At 48.0% G+C, this 21,740-nt stretch overlaps 2 protein-coding genes across 4 annotated transcripts in view; one reads left to right on the forward strand and one right to left on the reverse strand.

Annotated features, from left to right (window-relative positions):
• Window positions 1-2,203: 2,203 nt before the first annotated feature.
• On the reverse strand, window positions 2,204-4,025 carry RAMP2 (receptor activity modifying protein 2). The gene is made up of 4 exons (XM_081219595.1): window positions 3,846-4,025; window positions 3,352-3,417; window positions 2,778-2,889; window positions 2,204-2,648 (listed from the first exon to the last, which is right to left on the reverse strand). Exons 1-4 carry the CDS (start codon window positions 3,943-3,945, stop codon window positions 2,393-2,395), a joined length of 534 nt encoding a protein of 177 aa, XP_081075721.1. The 5' UTR covers window positions 3,946-4,025; the 3' UTR covers window positions 2,204-2,392.
• A 10,083-nt stretch (window positions 4,026-14,108) lies between these two features.
• Window positions 14,109-21,740, forward strand: part of EZH1 (enhancer of zeste 1 polycomb repressive complex 2 subunit) — a 32,218-nt gene continuing 24,586 nt past the window's right edge. For 2 of the 3 annotated variants that reach the window (XM_081218583.1, XM_081218581.1), the window contains exon 1: window positions 14,109-14,146. In XM_081218583.1, coding sequence (XP_081074709.1) covers window positions 14,136-14,146 — 11 coding nt within the window. In that variant the 5' untranslated portion in view covers window positions 14,109-14,135. The remainder of the gene's footprint in view (window positions 14,147-21,740) is intronic. The other variant, XM_081218582.1, reaches the window with a different exon arrangement.

Raw genomic sequence — 21,740 nt, forward strand, 5'->3', positions numbered from 1 at the left:
TCCCACTTCTCTCTACAGTACATAACAGCTTGTTCCATTGTTATTCATATTATACACCATTTTCTTCAGGCCAGCTTCTCCTTCTAATGGCACCCAGGTTCAAAGCCAAAGTCAGCTCTAACCTCTCCTCTACTTCACCTTCATATCCAAATCCCTCCCCTATTTTTAATAAACTTTCCTTATTTTTATTTTTTAATTGTTTTTCTGCTCACTTCTTTTTTAATTAATTAATATTTTATTTTTGGCTGAGTTAGGTCTTTGTTGCCACGCATGGGCTTTCTCTAGTTGCGGCGACCGGGGGCTACTCTTTGTTGCGGTGCACGGGCTTCTCATTGAGGCAGCTTCTCTTGTTGCGGAGCACGGGCTCTAGGCTTCAGTAGTTGTGGATCACGGGCTCTAGAGTGCAGGTTCAGTAGTCGTGGCGCACGGGCTTAGTTGCTCCACAGCATGTGGGATCTTCCCAGACCAGGGCTCGAACCCGTGTCCTCTGCATTGGCAGGCATATTCTTAACCACTGCACCACCAGGGAAGTTCCCTACTTTTTAATTATTTTCCATTTCCCCATTCACCACTCCTTTGGTCCATGCCCTTGTCCTCTCAAACCTAGATTATTGCAATAATTTTCTAATTCACCTCCCTTTCGACTCTCTCCCGTAGGGGAATGTACTCCATCTAAGGCCTAGTCAGGTGCCAACTCCACAATCACCCTCCTGTGGTCTCACCTCCTGTGATTGCACCTTAGCTAAATGGGCCCCTCCTTCCTTTGCACTCAGAAAACATTTGGCTTGCATCCCTTGCATGACTCTCATCACACACTACACTGTTTTATTTGTGTACATGTCGGCTCCCCTACTAGATGAAAGCCATTGGAAGCAGAAACCAAGCCTTATCTAACTTATCTTCCCAACACAATATGCAATATACAGTGTCTTACACCAACATGCCTTTGATGTATATTAGTAAAATGCATGAAGGCAAATATGGGTCAAAAAGAGCATGGATATATCCTGGGAGAAGACAGATGCATTCATGGAAATAGAGCAAAGATTTCTCTCTGGTGAAAACTCTAAATGTCCTAGGGAATAGGTATGTCTCTAGAGAGACAGATGTGTCCTGAGAGGAGAAGTGTGTCTCAGAGAATAAACAGATATGTTCTAGAAGCATATAGGTATATATCTGTGGAATAGACAGGCATGTCCCAGGAAGTGGATATGCATGTACTCAGGGAGGCTTACATTTCAACAAGGAGGGAAGGAGAGTTCCTAAAGAGGTGCCAGGTGCCACAAGGAATAAACAGGTGTCTTTTTGAAGAACTAAGTAACTCTCTAGACGTTTCTGATGACCTGGCAGGTTTGTCCCAGGGAGAACTGGTTCCATGGGGAGAACTGGACCTCACCATCCAGGGAACATATAGGAGTGTCCATGTACAGAAATGGTGGGTCGCTAGGTATGTCCCTAAGAAGTGGGAAAGGGAGCATAAGTATGGCTCAAGAAGCTAACAGAAGCATCCAGTGAAGAACTAGTGGTTGCTATGGGCATGACAGGTCTCTGACCACAGGGTTCAGTTTTGAGCTTCTTCCAGGCCACGTCCATCTTCTGGTTGTTAGCCTTAGTCGACACCAGGGGGCAGTGTGTGGCCAGGCTGTAGGCCACACCCACCCAGGGTCCAGGACAATGTAGGATGAGGGCCAAGGACCTGGAGGGGAAGTCCTGTGGCGAGTCTAGTAGAGGAAGCCCCCACTGCCTTCGTCCTCAATCCTGAGGTCCTTAGGGATGGACTTCTGTTGGTCAGATCAGAGCTCCTATTCCCAGGCCCTGGGAGGAAACTGAGGCATGAGGAAAGGAAAAATTCAGGGCACCTGGGTGGCACCCTCTTCCTTCTTGCAGGAGCCACAGCAAAGAGTCCTCCCTCATCCCACCCCCCTCACCTCCCCGGCTGCTCTCCAGACCGGAAGGGAGTCTCTTCCTGGACGTTTCCTGGAGCTGGGTTTGGATAGACGCAGGAAAGGCCTGGCCTTGGGAGGAGGAAGTATAGGGGTGTGGTCTTCGGGTGGGGGAAGGGGTGGTGGGGGGCAAGTAAGTGAACAAAACAATGGGCCTATCCAGATTCTTCCAGCTCTGCTGCTCAGAACGGAGGGCCTGTGGGAATGGCAGAGACTCTGGGAAGGACACAGGCCCCACTGGGATGGGGAGGGGAACAGTGTACAAAAAAAACCAGTTTTATTTTGAAGATTACAGAACTTGAGCCTTGACCCCACCCAGCTTCCATTTCCACCGATCTAAGGATCTGCAGTTGGGGTAGGAGTGAGGGAAGGAAGTAGGGAGGGGAGGGGAGAGACCTGGTGGCTGCAGACGAAAGGAGTAAGATGGCGGCTGAAGAGCTCACGCCACCCTAGGTCTGGGCTTCACTGTCTTTACTCCTCCACACCACAAGGGTGACGAGGAAGGGGATGAGGCAGATGGGGGCTATGATCATGGCCAGGAGCACATCCTCTGGGGGGTCTGAGAAGGGGGGCTGCCCCAGGGAGCAGTTGGCAAAGTGGATCTGGTGAGTCTCAAAGATCATCTGTTCTGCCCAGGGATTGGGGAAGCCCAGGCCAAACTCTTCTGCATTCCTTTCCAAGCAGTCTCGAAGGATGCTGTAAGGCCTGGGGACAGGAGAGGACTAGAGTGAGGGAAGGGTTGGGCCCCAAAAGAGGACTGTCCCACACTCACTCAAGGCCCACAAGGAGCAAGCCCCAGCCCTGGCCCAAGCCGCCCTCCAGCACTGCCCCTACCTGCTAATGAGGGCCCAGTCACACCAATCCTTTTCGATAGAGTCCATTTGAACCTTATAATCATCCCAGCAACGTAGGACAATTGTCTCATACTTCTCCTCCACTGTTTTCCCTGTGGGCAGAGATGCTGCACATTGACCACACCCCTACGCCACCCTCCAAGCCCTCTGGTCCAGGTACTTCCATTGAGGAACCACTGTTCCTGTCTTCAAATATGGGAACTACCCGGAGAGCCTCGGAAACCTTCCCAAGCAAGACAGTCCTGGCTGAGGAGACAGTCTCAGCTCAGGAAAAATTTAATGTCTTCCATGTGCCCAGCACTACCCAGCTTGGCAAGAACTTCCACATGCACTTTTTCTGGGATCTTCTAATCCACCTGTGGGGTGGGCCAGCTCAGAGCTGGCTAGAGGCTTTGTGGGATGAGAGGTAGACCACAAGGAACCCCAAGAGAGAACAGAGCAGAACTTAGGGGCACCAATTGGGTTTGGGGCCTGGCTTGTGAGAAAGGGACACTCCCCACTGACCTCTCTTCTCCTTGCCCTGGGCCACCCTCCCACAGCTGCTGGGTACTCACCTTCTGACTTTAAGCCGTCTGGGGTGGGAAGAAGTTGAGCCAGGGACTCCTGGGGCTTCAGGACAGCTGTGGGCAGAAGAGGGGATGATGGGGCTCTGGAGCCTGGAGGAAGGGGTGTGTGGGTTGGGGGCTGAGACCCTTGGAAGTCAGGGCTACTCTCGGAAGAAAAAGAGAAGCAATCCAGGCCCCCACGGGATGCCTCAGTGCCCGGAAGAGAGGGGCTGCACCAATTCATTCCCACTCACATCCAAACCCCTCCCTCCTCGCCAGCTCCAGACGTCCCAAGACCTCTCCGTGGGACCCGGGCACGCCAGCTTTTCCCCAGTGGGAGGCAGCTCGCGCTGCGCCCTCACCGTGGTGGGGCCAGGGACCGTCCAAAGAGCAGCGCTGTCCGCACCCGCACCCCGGGGCCCGTTCCGGTCTTGGCCGTCCAGCCCCTCTCCCCTCCAGGGCCTCCCGCGCCTCCCGCCCGGGCCTCGAGGCGCTGCGCTTACCGCCCAGCAGCAGGAGGAGGCGGAGCGCTGCCGGTCGCCCGGCGCCGGTCGCGGGGAGCCGCGGGCCGCCGGCAGCGCGCTCCGCCCGGAGCGAGGCCATCGCGCGGCGAACAGGCGAGGAGGAGCGGCGGCGCTGAGCCGGGCCCGGGCGGGGGCGCCTATATCCCCGTCCCAAGCCGCAGGAAACCGCGCCGCTTCCTCGCAGGGGCTGGGACGGCTGCGGCCACGTGGGGGGCGGGGGCGACGCCCGGGGCCGGCGGGCTGGAGGGGGAGTCGCTGCCCCACCCGGCCCTGGCGCCCGCCGCTCCCTCCGCCTGGCCGACGTTGGCTCACCCTTTCTGCTAGCTCACCCTGCGGGGCTGGACAGCTCCCCTCGTAACCCCAGAACCGGCATCCATTTCCTGGGCTCGGCTGCGTGGCGCCCAGGACTCGTCGGGGTCTCTGAGCCTCCGCTCCCCGGACTCTAGCAGCCCCTTCTCTTCCTCCGCGAGGCGGCGGGGGCGTGGGGGGGGGCGGGTAGCGAAAAGAGGGAGGGGTTTGGGAGCTCAGAGGGCCTCTGAACGCTGCGGTTTCTAAGGCTGGGGGTTGGGGCTGTCCGGGGCCGTGGGGGAAGGGGCCCGTGGAGCTGGGCTCAGAGTTCCCTTTCCTTGGGAACACCCACTGATGTCAGCCCGCCTGCCAAAATCGAGGAGGAGGAGGAGGAGAAGAGGGAGCCAGACCTTCGGAGTCTGGAGAAGGCCTGGGGATAGAGGTAGAGGGGAAAGCAAAGTCCGAATACCCTGCCTTCGAGGCACCCCCTGGGGCCTAGACCCACAAACCAGATTGAGTGCAGGGGCAAAAGTAAGACTGCTCCATTCCCAAGAAGGTGGCCGCAACTCCTCAGGGCCAAGGTTGTGAAAAGGGAAGGTTTAGAACCTACAATGTGTGACTTCATTCATGAGGTGGGTACATTATTTACAGAGGAAGAAGCTAAAGCTCAGGGGAAAGAGCCCAGGACTTGAGCTCAGAAGCTCTGAGTCCTAATTCTGTCTTCCCATTTTCCAGCTATATAGCCTGGAATGACCTCAGTTACCTTCATGAATTCTCAGATTCCTCCCATGTGAAAGAGGGACGTCACCCTCCTCATTAATCTGTCGTGAGAGTGAAACTTGTGAAAGGGCACCGCACTCACTAGGCAGATGCTTGTTTCCTTTTCTCCTTTCCTAAGGACTTGCCTAAAGCCACACCACTGAGAAACAGCAAGGCTGAGCCTGGGGCCCCAGCGGCCCTGACTTCTGCCACACCACAGCTGTCTCTGTGTGTCCTGAGCCAGAGCTTCGTAGGCCTGAAGCAGCCGAGGATCCCAGGAGCTGATTTGGCCATGACGTTCAACTCCAGACACAGCTGTCAGCACTGAACTTTCCTAAATTGCTCCCAGACACTGACCCTTGGACTCAGCTGCTGCTGTTGTCCCACTTCACTGATTCCTTCCCACCACAAATTATCTTGCACCATCTCTCTTCAAATCTTCATCTCGGGGTCTTAGGCTCTTAAATCATGGCCACTGATCACCTGTTGTTCCTCCATAGCTAGGATCAAGAGGTTGCTTTAGCAAGGCATCCAGAGGGAGAAGGGAATTGGCCCACTTGGCATGAACCCCAAAGCCTTCCTGGTGAGGATCATCTTCTGCAATGGGCAGAAAAGAGCCAGGCTGCCTTGGAGTCACTTCAGGCCAGGGACAAATTCCGTTCCTTCCCTCCCTCCCACCTGTGATTGCCCTTTTCAAGAAGGAAACATGGTCAAGAGGGAGATTTCTAGGTGATAAGATGGGAGGAGGAAGCAAGGAGGAGCAGAAAGCAAAATCAGCCATTTCCACTGGCCAGAGGCACCTGAGCCCACTGTGGGTAAAGACTAGGGTTGGGATCAAGATTAAAGTTGACAAAAACAAATGTTGGGTTTTAAATAAGGCAGTATGGTATAATGGATAAAAACAAACAAACATTGGTTAGGATTCTGAAGGCAGGTTTTGCCTCTGTCTTGCTGTGTAACCTTAGGTAGGCCATTTCCCATCTTTGGAGCGCAACATTTTCATATATAAAATGACCTTAGTAGCAAAAGGGAAAATACAAGTGACTTGGTAGGAAGCGGTATTTTAGCCTAGAGTTGGAGTTGAGCTTGCACCATGATGTGGAGACCTGACCTCCAAAGGAGAGCTTGTTGTAGTCCTCCCTGAACTTGGGAGTTCAAACCTGTTGGAGAATCTGGAAATTTCCTCTCCCTGATTTTCCTCTTCTCACTTTTCCTAGCCAGTTGGATGTTTGGCTCTTTTCATTTGACCCCTGGGAGCATCCTGGTAACTGGGGGTCTGCTGCTATCGGGGTCCTTTGGGACTGAACGGGGACTAGAGACCTCACCTTTTCCAAGTTGTCATAGGAAATAGTCCCATGATCTGCAGCAAGGGGCCAGAGAAGGGCTTCATTAGGGACAGAGGCTGGCTCTTTCATGGGAAGTCATATTTTCCACCCTGGGGCCGTTACCTTTCCTTTCTAAGCCCATTTCTGCTTTAAAATATATACTTTTTGCTATAAAGACATACTTTTTAATTGCAAGTAATACATAAGTATAGACTCATTGCAGAATACTTAAACACAGAAAACGTTATAACCCCATTCCTTTCTCACCTCCCCCAAGTATTTTGGACCTAAAAAAAGCATAAATGGGAATTAATATCCTTGTTGTTCAGCAACTTTTTAAAAATTAGTAATGTCGGGCTTCCCTGGTGGCGTAGTGGTTGAGAGTCTGCCTGCCGATGCAGGGGACATGAGTTCGTGCCCCAGTCCGGGAAGATCCCACGTGCCGCGGAGCGGCTGGGCCCGTGAGCCATGGCCGCTGAGCCTGCACATCCGGAGCCTGTGCTCCGCAACGGGAGAGGCCACAACAGTGAGAGGCCCGTGTACCGCAAAAAAAAAAAAAAAAAAAAAAAAAAAATTAGTAATGTCTTGGGTCATCTTTCCATGATACCATATACAGATGTGCCTCTTTCCTTTTAACTGCAGTGTAGTATATTGGCTTCAGTCTTTGTTCCTTATATCTAGTAGAGTCTAGGCTTTGAGTTTCCTACACAATCCCTTATTCCTCTGTCCTTAGCCCACTCCCACCCCCAGTGCTTGGGAAGAGAGGGATCTGGTTCTGATCCAGCTGGACATTGACCTGAGATTTCTGGCCTCAACCTATATTGACTTCTCCTGGGCAGGGATCTTACTGCCATGTAAATTTCCCTTCTTATTAGGGGCCAAAGGTCATCCTGCCTGGAGCAGGGGGAGAGGTAACTTGATCCTAAGAAGGAGTGCCATTTCTAATCCTCAGCCTTCCCCCTAGGCACACAGACAAGTCCAGAACAACATAGGGGGAGTCAAAAGCACTGGGGGCCTCCTACACAATGAAATTACATGCAGAGCATCCAGGAATTAGCTTTTCTACTGCATAGAGACAATCATACACGCTGGCCTCTTCCCCAGCTGTCTGCAAAATAAAGAGCGGAGCACAGGAGAAGGTGTGGGGGAGAGCCAGGGTCAGGGAAGCCCGAAGTTCTGGCTGTGGGGGAGCTAATCTTTCCAATCTGGAGAGAGGAGACAGGCTTCTTCAGAGGGCAGGGAGGCAGCTGGGGGAACCAGAAGAGCTACAGCCAGGGAGCCAGCTGGCTAAGGGAGGGAAGACAAAGGGGTAGGGACACAACTACTCCGCCTCTCCCCAGCCTCCTCATCTCCAGGGTGCTGGCGTGAGGAGCATGACCACCTCTCACAGGGAAGAACGGTTATTGGAGAAAACGCTGGCTCTCTTATAGTATCTATAAGTTATACGTAAAAAGCAGAGAAAATTGTCAAGCCATATTCCTCATCAACTGCTGGGGACTTAATAGTAGCTACATTTATTGAACAATTACTATGTGCTGCAGAGTGTGTTCCCTGACACATATGCTGAGTGATTTCCAAGCATTTCTTAAAACTTCACTACCATAACATCAGAATTATCTTGTCCATGGGTGAAATGGGGAAAACAGGAGTGATTTGCTCAAGGTCCCAGAGGAAGTAATTGGCAAAGCCAGGCTATGAACCCAGGACCGTTTGATGCTAAGCTTCATGTCTTAACCATTAGACTTATCACCTCCCTCTCACTCCAGATCAGAATATTGATTCTTTACTGAGTCTTGAGGGGAGGGGAGAAGGGTAGAGAGTTTCTTCCAGGACCAGATGGGCCCCCCCAGAAATAAGAAGATCCTGTTTCACCCAACTCTGTACACACAACCTCCTCCCTGCTTCCTTCCCTGACCAAGGCTGGACCATGACATCACATGGTGGAGGCTGTTTTTCTGAAAAGAACCCAGGCCGGATTTACAAGAACGACATTCAGACAGTGTGACTGAAGAGGACCATGGCCAAGAGACCACAGCACACACCCAGCAGTGCTGAGAACACTGCTGGTCCCTCGGCACCTGGGGCTGACTCATGGTTGCTGTCAGGACCCAATGCCAGATGCCAGGATTGCTCTCACCCTTCTTCCATTCCTTAGGACCGTCCTCTGAAACCATCCCCAGGAATCCTTCCACCCACTCCCAGCACCCCAGAACTCTGGGTGTTGTGTAACATGGGGATGCCCTGAGGGAGCCAAGCAGTGTGCTCAGTGCTTCATACAAATTGTTTCACTTAAAAATCTCAACTCAGGGAATTCCCCGGTGGTCCAGTGGTTAAGGCTACGCGTTTCCACTGCAGGGGCCATGGGTTCGATCCCTGGTTGGGGAGCTTAAGATCCCACATGCCTCGTGGCGTGGCCAAAACAAACAACAACAAAAACCACCACCACCACCATCATCAAAAAAACCCCTCACAACTCCATTACAGTAGGTACCATAGCAACCCACTTTACAAAGGAGGAAACTGAGGCTAAGAAAGGTTAACACCTGATGGAAGTCAACCCGCTATCCAACCTGTAGACAGAAGGTCACTTAGGTGACCTTGTGCAAGTTACTTAACTCCTTTGAGCTTGCTTGTTTTCTTACCTGCAGAAATGGGGTTACTAGCATGTATCTCACTGAGCAGTAGCGATGAAGCGTGTTAAAGCATTTGGCCCAATGCCCGGCACTAGTAAGCAATAAATGGTAGTTACTATCATACTGTGTACCACATATAGTTATGAAACTCTATTTCCAAGATATTCTGGGATCCTTCCCATTTCATAATTTTGGTTGTTTTCATTACACAACACTCTTTATTGAAAAGAATACAGGCTTTGGAGTCAGATAGTCCTAGCCTGGGTTTGAATTCCGGCCCTCCTACTTACCAGTTATGTGGCCATGGCCAGTGTGGTCAGTCTCCCTGAGCCTCAATGTTCTTCTCTGAAAAACAGGGATAAAAGTACCTACCCCCAGGCATCGTGCAAGGATTGTACGAGATGATGTAGGTTCACATACAATCCAATAGCTAATGAATATGTGAATACTAACAGCAATTTGTTAAATGTATAAAGAAATGTGATTTATTTTTGGTTCTTTCCATACAGTGTCGTGCATGGAATCTGTAGATTATGTATTATACTTTTCTTTCTCCAAAAGAGTTTCCATAGCCTTGTATCTCATCCTAGCTGCAGTGGGGTGCAAAGGGCCGTAGTATCAGCAGTATGGGACCCTGCGGATAAGCCAGGGAAGAAAGAAGGCGGAGTCACAGAACCAAGGGGAACTCCCCTTTCCTGTCTCGCTAGGATTTGTTTGTCTTTCACACAGGCTGTGCCCTGCTGATATGGGGGTCTGTCCAGTGTCCAGCTTTGATTGGCATCTCTAGTACAGAGGAAGTAAGGAGCCCCTTGTCTATTAGGAACTGTTTTCCTCTGAACTTGCAGAGGAGAGTCCCAAACACATTTCTCTTCCTGGCGCCACCAGTGAAAGGAAAAAACCATGGAGAAAATCCAGACTTGTGATTCAGAGCTAGAAGACCTCAGAGAAAAGAGGCGGTAGAGTGGAATGGTTTAGAGGGTAGGTTTGGAGTCAGAATGGTGGGGCCCAAATCCTGGCCCCGCCATTTGCCATCTGGCTGACCTTGGCCAAGTTCCAGAATCTCTTTAAGCCCTGGTTTCCTCAGTTGTAAAATGAGTGTAAGAATATTGCTGACTTCATATGGAACGAGATGACCTACTGTAAAGCACGTAGCACAATGCCAGGCACATACTGAGTGGTCAGTATTTGAAGGCTATTATTGTCTTTCTACTTCTGCAGTTTTACAGTTGACGGCCCTGATGGCCAGGAAGGAAGCACAGCTCATTAGCTGTCCACCCGATCAGAGCTACTTCCCAGGCAGCACCGTGCCAAGAGCGTGTCCCGTGGGATCAAGGCCCTGCAATAACTGTGCCAAGAGAGTGAGAATGGGCAGCACCACCCTAGCTGTGGGGTTGGAGCTTTCCGAGCATGTGCAAAGCAAGACCTGAATCCGACCGAAGAATCCCCCAAAGTAATTCTCCTTCCTGCTGGAATTATTTATTTTGTAATTAACAAAAGCTAAGGAGGCCCTTTCTAATATTTTGGCTTGGAGGTTCACAGTTTAAACTTCTAAGAGCCATGGACAAGGGTTTATTGTGGGCCTGTTCTTACTTGCTGAATTGAATGCATTATTATGATCCCTAAGCAACTAGGGGTCAGGAGATAAGTACCTGAGGCGGAAAGCTGGGTTTTTGAGATTAGAGGACTAAATGTCCAGGAGTGGAAAGAGGCTTCAAAAATCGAGCCATGTTTCCAGGCTCAGTAATGTCCAGACCTCAACTCGCTTTGGAGCTGCCTTTGCTCTAAGTGTTCAGGGAGGGGTCTGGCACTTCAGCTGGCCCCATCAAGGCCTGGGCAGCAGCTTGTTTCTGGTGACCTTCATGCAGGCTTTTAGGCTGTGCTTTGTTTTGTTTGCTTGTTTGTCTCCCCGCAGCAGGGTGGCCTTTCTCTGCTTCTGGGTGGGAAGTGGGGGAGGAGGGAGGATGGGTTGCTCCCATCTCCACAGCTGTGTTTACAGTTCCCTTTCAGGGACTGTCTGGGGCCCAAGGTTCCTCAATCCTCTGTGTCCCCTCAGAGAAATGCTATTCGATATCCCTGTGGGCTTTACAAGGGAGGAGCAGAATGAGCCGAGGGGTTACCGTGGAAGGGAGGAGAGTTGGAAGGGAGGAAGGAACAGTGCAGAAAGCCCTGTTTGAATTCTGGGAAGCATCAGTTCCCTCCCTTTCTACTAGTGGCCTGAAGACCAGCACGGGACAAAAGTACACTTAGAACTTGCCTGCCCCAGAAGAAACAGAACATGTGACATGTCATTTCTAATCACTGGGTGGAACAAAATCTTGCTTGTGATGGGGCTGTGAGTGCACAGAGCAGAACAGTCTTCCCTGAGGCTTCTTTGGGGCCAGTGGTCAGAGATACAGCATGTTAAAGCCAATAAGATCATGCTAAAATACATGCAAATTAAAAAGGATTTAAGAAAATGGTCAAGTAAATAATGCTCTTCTCCAGGGAGCAAGTTGAGCTGGTATTAATCAGTATATTAGTGTTGCTGGACTCTCGGCCAAGCCCAGGAGAATAGCTGCCAAGGCAAATCAGGCATCAGGTTTCAGAAATTAAACACATTATTTTATTTTTCCACAATAGGGAACTTTCAGGAAAAAAAAAAAAAAAAAGCCCTATTAGGCTACTCAGCACACTTTGTCCAGTTTCTTTCAGCCCCAGAGGCCTCCAATTTAAGAGCAAGATGAGCAACTGGAAGCCAGGAGTGACACAGTTATTCCTTTCTCCTATTAACCGCCTGGGGGTGGGGCTGGGAGGAGTGGGGCAGGGGTGATGGTACTGTTTTTCAAAGGTCCAGTAGCTGACCACTTGCCAACAGTTTTTCTACGAATTTATAGGGCAAAGACGTAAAGGGTTGGAAAAGAAAAAGTTAGAGGAAGAGCTGGCCAAAGATTGGCCGACAGCGTCTCATGGACCATGGTTGGCTAAGAAGGAGCCTGGTCTCAGGAAAAACTCTCTCCCATCAGAGAGGGAGAGAGGAACTAACTGGCAGACAAATTTTCCCCAAGAACCCCACACTTACTGGTGTTGTGGAAAGTTGTTTTATAATCCTCTAGTGAACAAGGATTACTAAACCCTGGGTTTAGTCCTATGTCAAACGTTGTGATGGACATGAGAGAGGTAGACAGCCTGGTAGCGAGTGTAAAGTGGTAATGGAGTTGAAGCTGGGGGAGATCCTGGGGGGCTGGCAGGCTTAATGAGGAGGTGGAGCTTGAGCTGCGTTGTACACTCTGATATGTACAGATATATCCCCTCTCCTTCCTTCCTTTCCACCTCAACATATTTTTGTAACCATATGTTCTTTGTTATCACAGAATGTCCTTGTATCTCTCCTCTTGTCACTCTGCATACTTCCTGAAAACCAAGTGGTCCACTTCCATGGTGTTAATTAACAACAATAATCTGATGGTTCTCAAACTGCTTTCCAGTCTCAGTCCTGACATCCAGATCTTCTGAACATCTCTCCTTAGATAACCCAGATTCTTTTTTTTAACCTGCTGCCTGTCCCCTTCCCCCCCTTTAAGCCCATATTCTTTATTTCAACAATTATTTATGTAGTGTAATGGCTCTCAAACTCGGTTACACAGTGGAATCACCTGGGATGCTCTGAGAATTCTTGAAGCCCAAGCCAAACCCCAGACCAATGTATGTATCAGGCTCTCTGAAGGTGGGAGGAAGAAATCAGTAGTTATTAAAACTCCCCAGACGATTTCAGTGTGAACCGAATTTGAGAACCACTGGTCTAGAAAGCGTTTGGAATGGAAAGGAACATCACTGCAAATTGCCAAGTCTTAAGGAATATTTGCCTTGACTTGCTTGTGAATTGGATATAAGCAAGAGGAAAACAGCGCAGTCAAAGCTTCTGATATAAGGAAAAGAACACTAAATCTGCAATCCAGAGGCCCGGGTTTAAGATCTAACAGAACAGGGTTTCATCTGTGTGAGGCAAGACTTGTAACTCCTTTACACCAGAATAGCCTCGTGTGTAAAACTGAAATCCTCCCTACCTACTTCATAGAGTTGTTATGAAAATTATTGGAAACAAAAAATGATTATAGGCTTTTAAATTATGTCTGCGGAGACAAATTTAAGGTAATGTTATTTTGTATTTTAAGTTTTCATTTTTAACTTTATATCTTGAAATAATTTCAGATTTACAAAAAAGTTACAAGTGGTAGAGAGTTCCTCTATGCCCTGGAGCCAATTTCCTCAAATGTTGAAGAAGCGCGGTTGCCGAAACCAGGAATTAAGATGGAAAAAATACTATTAGCTAATCTACAGACCTTATTCTAATGTCATCAGTTATCCCACTGGTGTGCTTTTTCTGGATGAGGATCCAAGCCAGGATCACACATTACGTTTAGTTGTCGTGTCTGCTCAGTCTCCTCTAACCTGGACAGTTCCTCACCCTTTGTCTTTTTTAACCTTGACATTTTTGAAGATACTGGCTAGTTATTGTGTAAACTGCTCCTTATTTTGGATTTGTCTGATGCTTCCTCATGATTAACTCAGCTTATGCATTTTTTCAAGGCAACTATGTAAGTGATTTTGTACCCTTCTCATTGCATCATATTGAGAGGTACCTAGTGAGAATATCTCTCAGCACTAGTGACGTTAACTTTGATCACTTGGTTAAGGTGATGTCTGCCAGATTCCTCTCCTGTAAAGTTACTCTTTTTCCTTTGGTAACTTATAGGTATCTTGTGAGAAGATACTTTGACTCAAGGCAACTGATTTGAATCTAAGTGACTGAGAAAACTATTGACAGAAATAGGGCAGTGCGGTGTAAATAAAGCAAGAATGATACCTTAGAGCCCATAGACGGGCGTTTGGGGGTATTTGTAGATGTGAAGGATCTGTAATGAAGGGGCTCCAGGTTGGTTTCAAATTATGAAGTGAGGCATGTCACTAGCGTGTGCGGATGACGCAACTACTGGATAAAGTCTTAAAGATATTAATGGCTCCGGGAGGTTTCCCAAGAGCCTTTCCTGTCCCCTGACAGCGCCGCCTTGGAGACTGTCGGGCTCGGGTTGCACCACCTCGGACTCCCGAGTTTGGGGTATTGGCGCCAAACCGCAGAAGTGCGAAGAACGATGCCCAGCCGGCCTGACCAGCGGGCGCGGGCGGCGCAGTGCGCACGCGCCGGGAGGAGGCGCGGGGCGGGGCCGCGGCGTGGGGGCGGGGCCGCGGCGCGCAGGCGCCCTAGTGGCAGGTCCCTGCGGCTCAGGATGGAGGATGAGTGAGTAAACAATCCTGGGCCCGGCGGTGGGGCCGGGCCTCCGCACCTTGCCACCCGGGGCCTGAGGGAGGGAGAGTCGAAGGGGTCAGAGAACTGGAAGGAAGCGGAGGAGCACACTATCTGCCTGGCGGGGGGTAGCGGGGCGCCCACTCCCCGTTCCGAAGACTGGGGAAAGGGGGCAGCGGGGCTAGAGAGCCCCCGGCGAGGACCGCGTCTGCGGCGGGGAGGGCGGTGTGTCGGGGAGGAGGAGCGGCGGGGGCGGGCCCGGGGACGGGGAATCCCGTTGGAAGGCGGGGTGGGGTGGGCGGGAGCCCCAGCGCCGGGAGGGCGTGGGTGGGCGGTGGCACCTGCGGGGGCCCTTAGCGAGGTGGACTCCCGGGGACCTGGGGCAGTGCACGGGAAGGACCAGACAAGGGGGCTCAGCTTGCGATGACTTTGGGGGTGTTGAGGAAGCGGTGGCAATAAAAACAGGGTGAGGCGAGTGAGGCTCCTAAGGAGCAAAATGGAAAGGGGCGCTCACTGTTGGGGTCGAGCCGGTGCCGCGTGCCTCCTTCGGGTTTGCGCACTAGGCGCCCAGCTAGCCTCCCTCTAGTCCCAACCCTGAGTAAGAGGCTTCTCTCCAAATTTGGTCTCGCGCCAATCCCTGCCCACCCCAGAATTCTCTTGGGGATCAAATAATGTAAGGGAAAGAGCCTTGAAGCAAAGGCAAGGTGGTGTATTCGGGACATGCCTGTTAGGAAATGTGGGACAAACTTATTTAGGTAAAAAGCGACTACTGAGAAATTGTTTCGGGGGCGGGGAGGGGAAGGGAGGTGGAAGGATGTTCGTGCCGCCGATGGAAATATTGAGAGTGGGCTTTTCATAGGTGAAATATGGGATTGTTAATAGGGTCGCCTAGGTATCGAGTCTGGGGATACAGGGGTGAGGATGGGGGCCAAGAGACGAGGTAGCCGGACCACTGGGTGCGTGCAAAGATGGCCTTGAAAGTGTGGGTCTTTTCTTCCGCGTTTGCTGCCATGACGCCTTTGAAGAGAAAAATCCCCCACCCGGTGCTTTTAAGTTTAGGAAACTTGAAAGAAAGACGTTTCCAGCCGGAGAAGGTGCTAACTCCATCAGAGGTTTCTGTGAGAGCTTGTCTATTTTAAGCCTTGGAAACCCCAGGGCTGGGATGTGTGGCATTGATAAAGGAGATTACTTAATTGCGTAGAAGAAATTATTAGGAGATAAAGTACTTAAAACACACACACATTTATAATAGGGGAAAGGATCATCTGTAAAGATGTAATAATACTGTTATTGTCAGGGTGTATGCTGAGTGTGTACAGACAGCGTGAATTAATTCTCCCAGGGCAGAGATGTTGGTCTGTTTTATTCACTGATGCACTTTAAGCACTAAAACACTACGAGGCACACAGTAGGTGCTCAATACATGTTTGTGGAATAAATAAGTAATGGGACGATCTCTGGGACTGGGAGTTGGGAGATCTGGATCCTAGTTCTTCCACTAACTGGCAGAGTACTTATAGGCCAATCACAGAACTCGATGCCAAGGCACAGCTTTAAAACTTACTGAGGTGGAAATGACTTTTTCATTATGGTGTTACTTTATTTATTATTACTTTTAAAATAAATTTATTTATGTATTATTTATTTTGGCTTCGTTGCTGCATGCCGGCTTTCTCTAGTTGCGGCGAGCGGGGGCTACTCTTCGTTGCGGTGCTCGGGCTTCTCACTGAGGTGGCTTCTCTTGTTGCGGAACACCAGCTCTAGGCACGCGGGCTTCAGTAGTTGTGGCACGTGGGCTCAGTAGTTGTGGCTCGCGGGCTCTAGAGCGCAGGCTCAGTAGTTGTGACACCTGGGCTTAGTTGCTCCGTGGCATGTGGGATCTTCCTGGACCAGGGCTTGAACCTGTGTCCCGTGCTTTAGCAGGCGGATTCTTTTTTTTTTTTTTTTAATTTTTTAAAAATTAATTTATTTTATTTATTTTATTTTTGGCTGCCTTGGGTCTTCGTTGCTGCGCGCAGGCTTTCTCTAGTTGTTGTGAGAGGGGGCTACTCTTCATTGTGGTGCGCAGGCTTCTCATTGCGGTGGCTTCTCTTGTTGTGGATCACAGGCTCTAGGTGCACAGGCTTCAGTAGTTGTGGCTCACGGGTTCTAGAGAGTAGGCTCAGAAGTTGTGGTGCACGGACTTAGTTGCTCCGCGGCATGTGAGATTTTCCCCGACCAGGGCTCAAACCCATGTCCCCTGCATTGGCAGGTGGATTCTTAACCACTGCACCACCAGAGAAGTCCGGTGTTACTTTAATTCTCTTTGAAACAGCACTAGAATAAGGAGCCTAGGATTAAGAATGAAGTTTTATTCCCAAGAAGACTTTTGTGAGAAGGGAAAAGGGGAGAAAATGTAGTTGGACTTGTTTCTCTTATACTTGCCTTTTAAAACTATTTAAGATATTATTTATGTCTCTTTAATTCTTGAGATCTGAAACCTGGCTTCCTTAGTTCTCCAGGTAACAATTCCTGCCCTTGATTTGTGTCTTATGTGAAAATTGTAACAATTTATTTCGCTAAGTATATCTTTTTCCTGTCTTGTACTAAGTTTAAAAAGTCTCTACTTTGTTGACTAGCTACTTCCCAAAGAAGGTTTGAGGAAGCAATACTAAAAACACATTACATTTCTACAAAGGATAGTTAACTACAGAGAAAAGAGAAAAAAACAGGACAGAGGAGCTGAATAGGCATTTTTCCAATGGAGACAAACTGATGGCCAACAAGCACGTGAAAAGATGCTCGTCATCACGTCAAAACCACAGTGAGATATCACCTCATACCTGTTAGAATGACTATTACCAAAAAAGACAACAGATAACAAATGCTGGTGAGAATGTGGAGAAAAGGGAACCTTGGTGCACTGTTGGTGGGAATGTACATTGGTACAGTCACTATGGAAAACAGTATGGAGGTTCCTCAAAAAATTAAAAATAAAACTGCCATACAATCCATCAATTCTGCTTCTGGGTATTTATCTGAAGAAAATGAAAACACTAATTCAAGAAGATATTTGCCTCCAATGTTCAAAGCAGCATTATTTACAATAGCCAAGATATAGGAACAACCTAAGTGTCCATCAACAGATGAATGGATAACATATGAGATACACACACACTCACACACACATACACAGAAGAATATTACTCAGCCATAAAATTTTTGCCACTTGGCGACTTCCCTGGTGGTCCAGTGGTTAAGAATCCACCTTCCAGGGGCTTCCCTGGTGGTGCAGTGCTTAAGAATCTGCTTGCCAATGCAGGGGACACGGGTTCGAGCCCTAGCTCGGGAAGATCCCACATGCTGTGGAGCAACTAAACCTGTGCGCCACAACTACTGAGCCTGCGCTCTAGAGCCTGCGTGCCACAACTACTGAAGCCCGCATGCCTAGAGCCCCTGCTCTGCAACAAGACAAGAAACCAGAAAGAAGCCCGTGCACCACAACGAAGAGTAGCTCCCGCTTGCCGCAACTAGAGAAAGCCCGCTCACAGCAATGAAGACCCAACACAGGCAAAAATAAAAACAAACAAACAAATAAATAAATAAAAGAATCCTCCTTCCAATGCAGGGGATGTAGGTTCGATCCCTGGTCAGGGAACTAAGATCCCACATGCTGAGGAGCAGCTAAGTACACACGCCGCAGCTACTGAGCCCTCGTGCCACAACTAGAGAGAAGCCTGTGCACTGCAATAAAAGATCCCGCATCCTGCAACTAAGACCCAACACAGCTATAAATAAATAAATAAGTATTTAAAAAAAAATTTTTTTTTGCCATTTGCAACAACATGGATAGACCTGGAGGACATTATGCTTCTTGAAGTCAGACAGAAAAAGTCAAATACTATATGTTTTCTTTTATATGTGAAATCTAAAAGATAAAACAAAAGAACAAAAATTTTTTAAATAAAAATATGTTGAGAAAGGTGAAGAGAATTATATCAAATTAAGATTGAGGGAGAGGGTTTTAAAAGGAAAAACTGCTTTTAGAGAACACCTCCATTCCAGAAAGTCCCTAGTTTTGTTTGTTTGTTTTTAATTTGTCCAAACTGTGTATTGGGCTCTTTCCTGGCCTCTTTAGTCCAACAGACTATCAGTGGGGACTTCAGTGCTCCAAAACTTAAAGTCAAGCGTTCCTTAATGGGTAGAGTTTAGTGCCTCTGATTGTGTTGTGTTCTCTGACACACTTGCCCTAATATTTTGATTCAAAATGGAATAACTAAAAGGTCTTGTTTTACTGAATGATAATGAGCAGTCTATATATATATATATATATATATATATATATATATATATACACACATATATATGTATATATATATATTTTGTTGTTGTTGTTGTTGTTTTGGCCAAGCCATGCGGCTTATGGGATTTTAGTTCCCCAACCAGGGATCGAACCCGGGCCCTTGGCAGTGAGAGCATGGAGTCCTAACCACTGGAATTCCCAGCAGTCAATAAATATTAAGCTTCATGCTAGTGTAATGCAGAACCAGCCAAGGTAGGACTCTAGCTTATTAGGAAGTTCCTTTAACTCTTCTGAATCAGTGTTGTACATCCTAAGAGCCAGCGTTTGGGTCTGCTAAAAACTAATCCTGCTTCGATATTTATCACCATTGTCTCAAGTGCACGTGACCTGATTCTTTTTGTAAAGCAACACTAGAAAATATTAATGCTATAATTTTATTTTAAATAAGAATTCAGTGTCACAACTTCTTTAGTAAGGTTCTTTCTATGTGTATAGTGCCCAGAAACTCAGTGAGTTTTCATAAAAGTACATAGTCACATAACCTTCACCACAACCAAGGTATAAAACATTTTCATCATCTCAAAAATCTCCTTTGTGCTTCTTTCCATTTAATCCCTTTCTAGAAACATTCTAGTAGAATGTCATATAAGTGGAATCGTAAAGTGTGAAGTTTTTTGTGTCTGAATTCTTTCACTCAGCATAATGCTTTTGCGATATGTTTTGCATATACAGGAACTGTTTGTTCCTTTTTATTGCTGAGTAGTATTCCATTGTATGTATACACTGCACTTTGTGTACATTCACCAATCCATAGATATTTGTGTTATTTCCACTTTTTGGCTATTACGAATAAAGATGCTCTGAGCATTTGTGTACAGGTCTTTATGTACATATGTTTTCATTTCCCTTGGATAAATAATTAGAAATTGTGTGCCAGGTTTTACGGTAAGTATATATTTAACTTTATTAAAAAAAAAAAAACTGGCGGGACTTCCCTTGTGGTCCAGTGGTTAAGAATCCGCCTTCCAATGCAGGGGATGCGGGTTCGATCCCTGGTCAGGGAACTAAGATCCCACATGCCACGGGGCAACTAAGCCCACATGCTGCAACTACTGAGCCCATGCGCCAATACTAGAGAGGCCATGCTCTCTGGAGCCTGCGCACCACAACTAGAGAGAAACTGGAGAGAAGCCCGCATGCTGCAACAAAAGATCCCACGTGCTGCAACTAAGACCCGACGCAGCCAAAAACATTAAAAAGAATAATAATAATAAAAAAAACTGGTCGGGCTTCCCTGGTGGCGCAGTGGTTGAGAGTCCACCTGCCGATGCAGGGGACGCGGGTTTGTGCCCCGGTCCGGGAAAATCCCACATGCCGCGGAGCGGCTGGGCCCGTGAGCCATGGCCCCTGAGCCTGCGCGCCCAGAGCCTGTGCTGAGCAACGGGAGAGGCCACAACAGTGAGAGGCCCAATTAGCTAAAACAACAACAACAACAAAAAAAAAAAAACTGGCAGACTTTTCCAAAGAGGCTGTACCAGGGAATTCCCCAGTACAGCCAAGTCCAGTTGTTAAGACTCCGCGCTTTCATTGCTGAGGATGCAGGTTTGATCCCTGGTCTGAGAACTAAGATCCCACAAGCCACGCAGTACGGCCAAAAAAATCATAATAATAAAAATAAAGTAAAAAGAATAATGTTGCAAAGTGGCTGTACCACTTTGCATTCCCACCAGCAATGTATGAAGATTCCAGTTGTTCCACATCCTTACCAGCAATTAGTATTATAACTCTTTTTAGTATTAGCCATTCTTGTGGTTGTATAATAGTTATGTCAGTGTGGTTTTAATTTGCATTTCCTTAATGACTAATAATGTTGAGCATCTTTTTGTGTGCTCATCTGCCATTTCTGTATCTTTTTTGGTGAAGTATCTGTTTAAATTTTTATTTTTTATTATTTTTAAAATTTATGGCTGTGTCGGGTCTTCGTTGCTGTGTGCAGGCTTTCTCTAGTTGCCACGAGTGGGGGCTACTCTTTGTTGCGGCGCACGGGCTTCTCATTGCGGTGGCTTCTCTTGTTGCGGAGCACTGGCTCTAGGCGCGTGGGCTTCGGCAGTTGTGGCTCATGGGCTTTAGAGCGCAGGCTCAGTAGTTGTGGCGCACGGGCTTAGTTGCTCCGTGGCATGTGGGATCTTCCCAGACCAGGGCTCAAACCTGTGTCCCCTGCATTGGCAGGCGGATTCTTAACCACTGCGCCACCAGGGAAGCCCTCTGTTCAAATTTTTTACCCACTTTTTATTGGGTTCTTTATTTTATTGAGTTGCAGGAATTATTTAGATAAAGACTTATTTTTAAACTTCTTGACCACAATAGCATATTTTGGGAGTATATTCTCAATGTATAGGTGAATGTAATGAAAAGCTCTTAGCTTAGTACTTAACTGGAATATAAATAGTGTTTTGTGTATATAAGTAACTAAATAACAGATCTAGTAAGATTTAAAGTATTTTTTGTGCGCCACTTCCTTTGCCTAAGATGAAGGGACCCGTTTCTCCAAATCTGTTCTAGTGAATGCTGAGTTTTTTGTTTGTTTGCTTTTTTTTTATATGTGATCTTTGAAGTGATAGTTAATGTCCAGATGCTATGAAAACCCATCTTATGGCTGTGTTTCAGGTGTTTATTTTATTTTATTTTTATTTATTTATTTATTTATTTATTTATTTTATTTATTTATTTTTTTTGGTGGTACGCGGGCCTCTCACTGTTGTGACCTCTCCCGTTGCGGAGCACAGGCTCTAGACGCGCAGGCTCAGCAGCCATGGCTCACGGGCCCAGCCGCTCTGCAGTATGTGGGATCTTCCCGGACCGGGGCATGAACTCGTGTCCCCTGCATCGGCAGGCAGACTCTCAACCACTGCGCCACCAGGGAAGCCCCAGGTGTTTATTTTAATCAAACCTGTCCGTTCCAAACAGTATGTTTCATCTTCCTCATTCACTTTGTGGGGATTGGCCAACTGCCAAATAAACTTTCTGAGACACTGAAAACCCATTAAAAAGCCAAGCAAAATAAATACTGGCTCATGGTCACATGAGATTCAAATATCACTTAAATTGTAAAAGGAGGAAGGAAGCATGGCTTATTATACATTATGATTGGTTAAAACTCAGTGACATTTTCATGTACATGTGTGTACTGCTCTGGCTAAATAAAGCACTTGAGTAAAATTAGAAATAGTGGGGCTTCCCTGGTGGCACAGTGGTTAAGAATCCACCTGCTAATGCAGGGACACGGGTTCAAGTCCTGGTCCGGGA

This window comes from Mesoplodon bidens (genome assembly GCF_964165515.1).
Source record: "Mesoplodon bidens genome assembly, chromosome: 19".
NCBI classification, from domain to species: Eukaryota; Metazoa; Chordata; class Mammalia; order Artiodactyla; family Ziphiidae; genus Mesoplodon; species Mesoplodon bidens.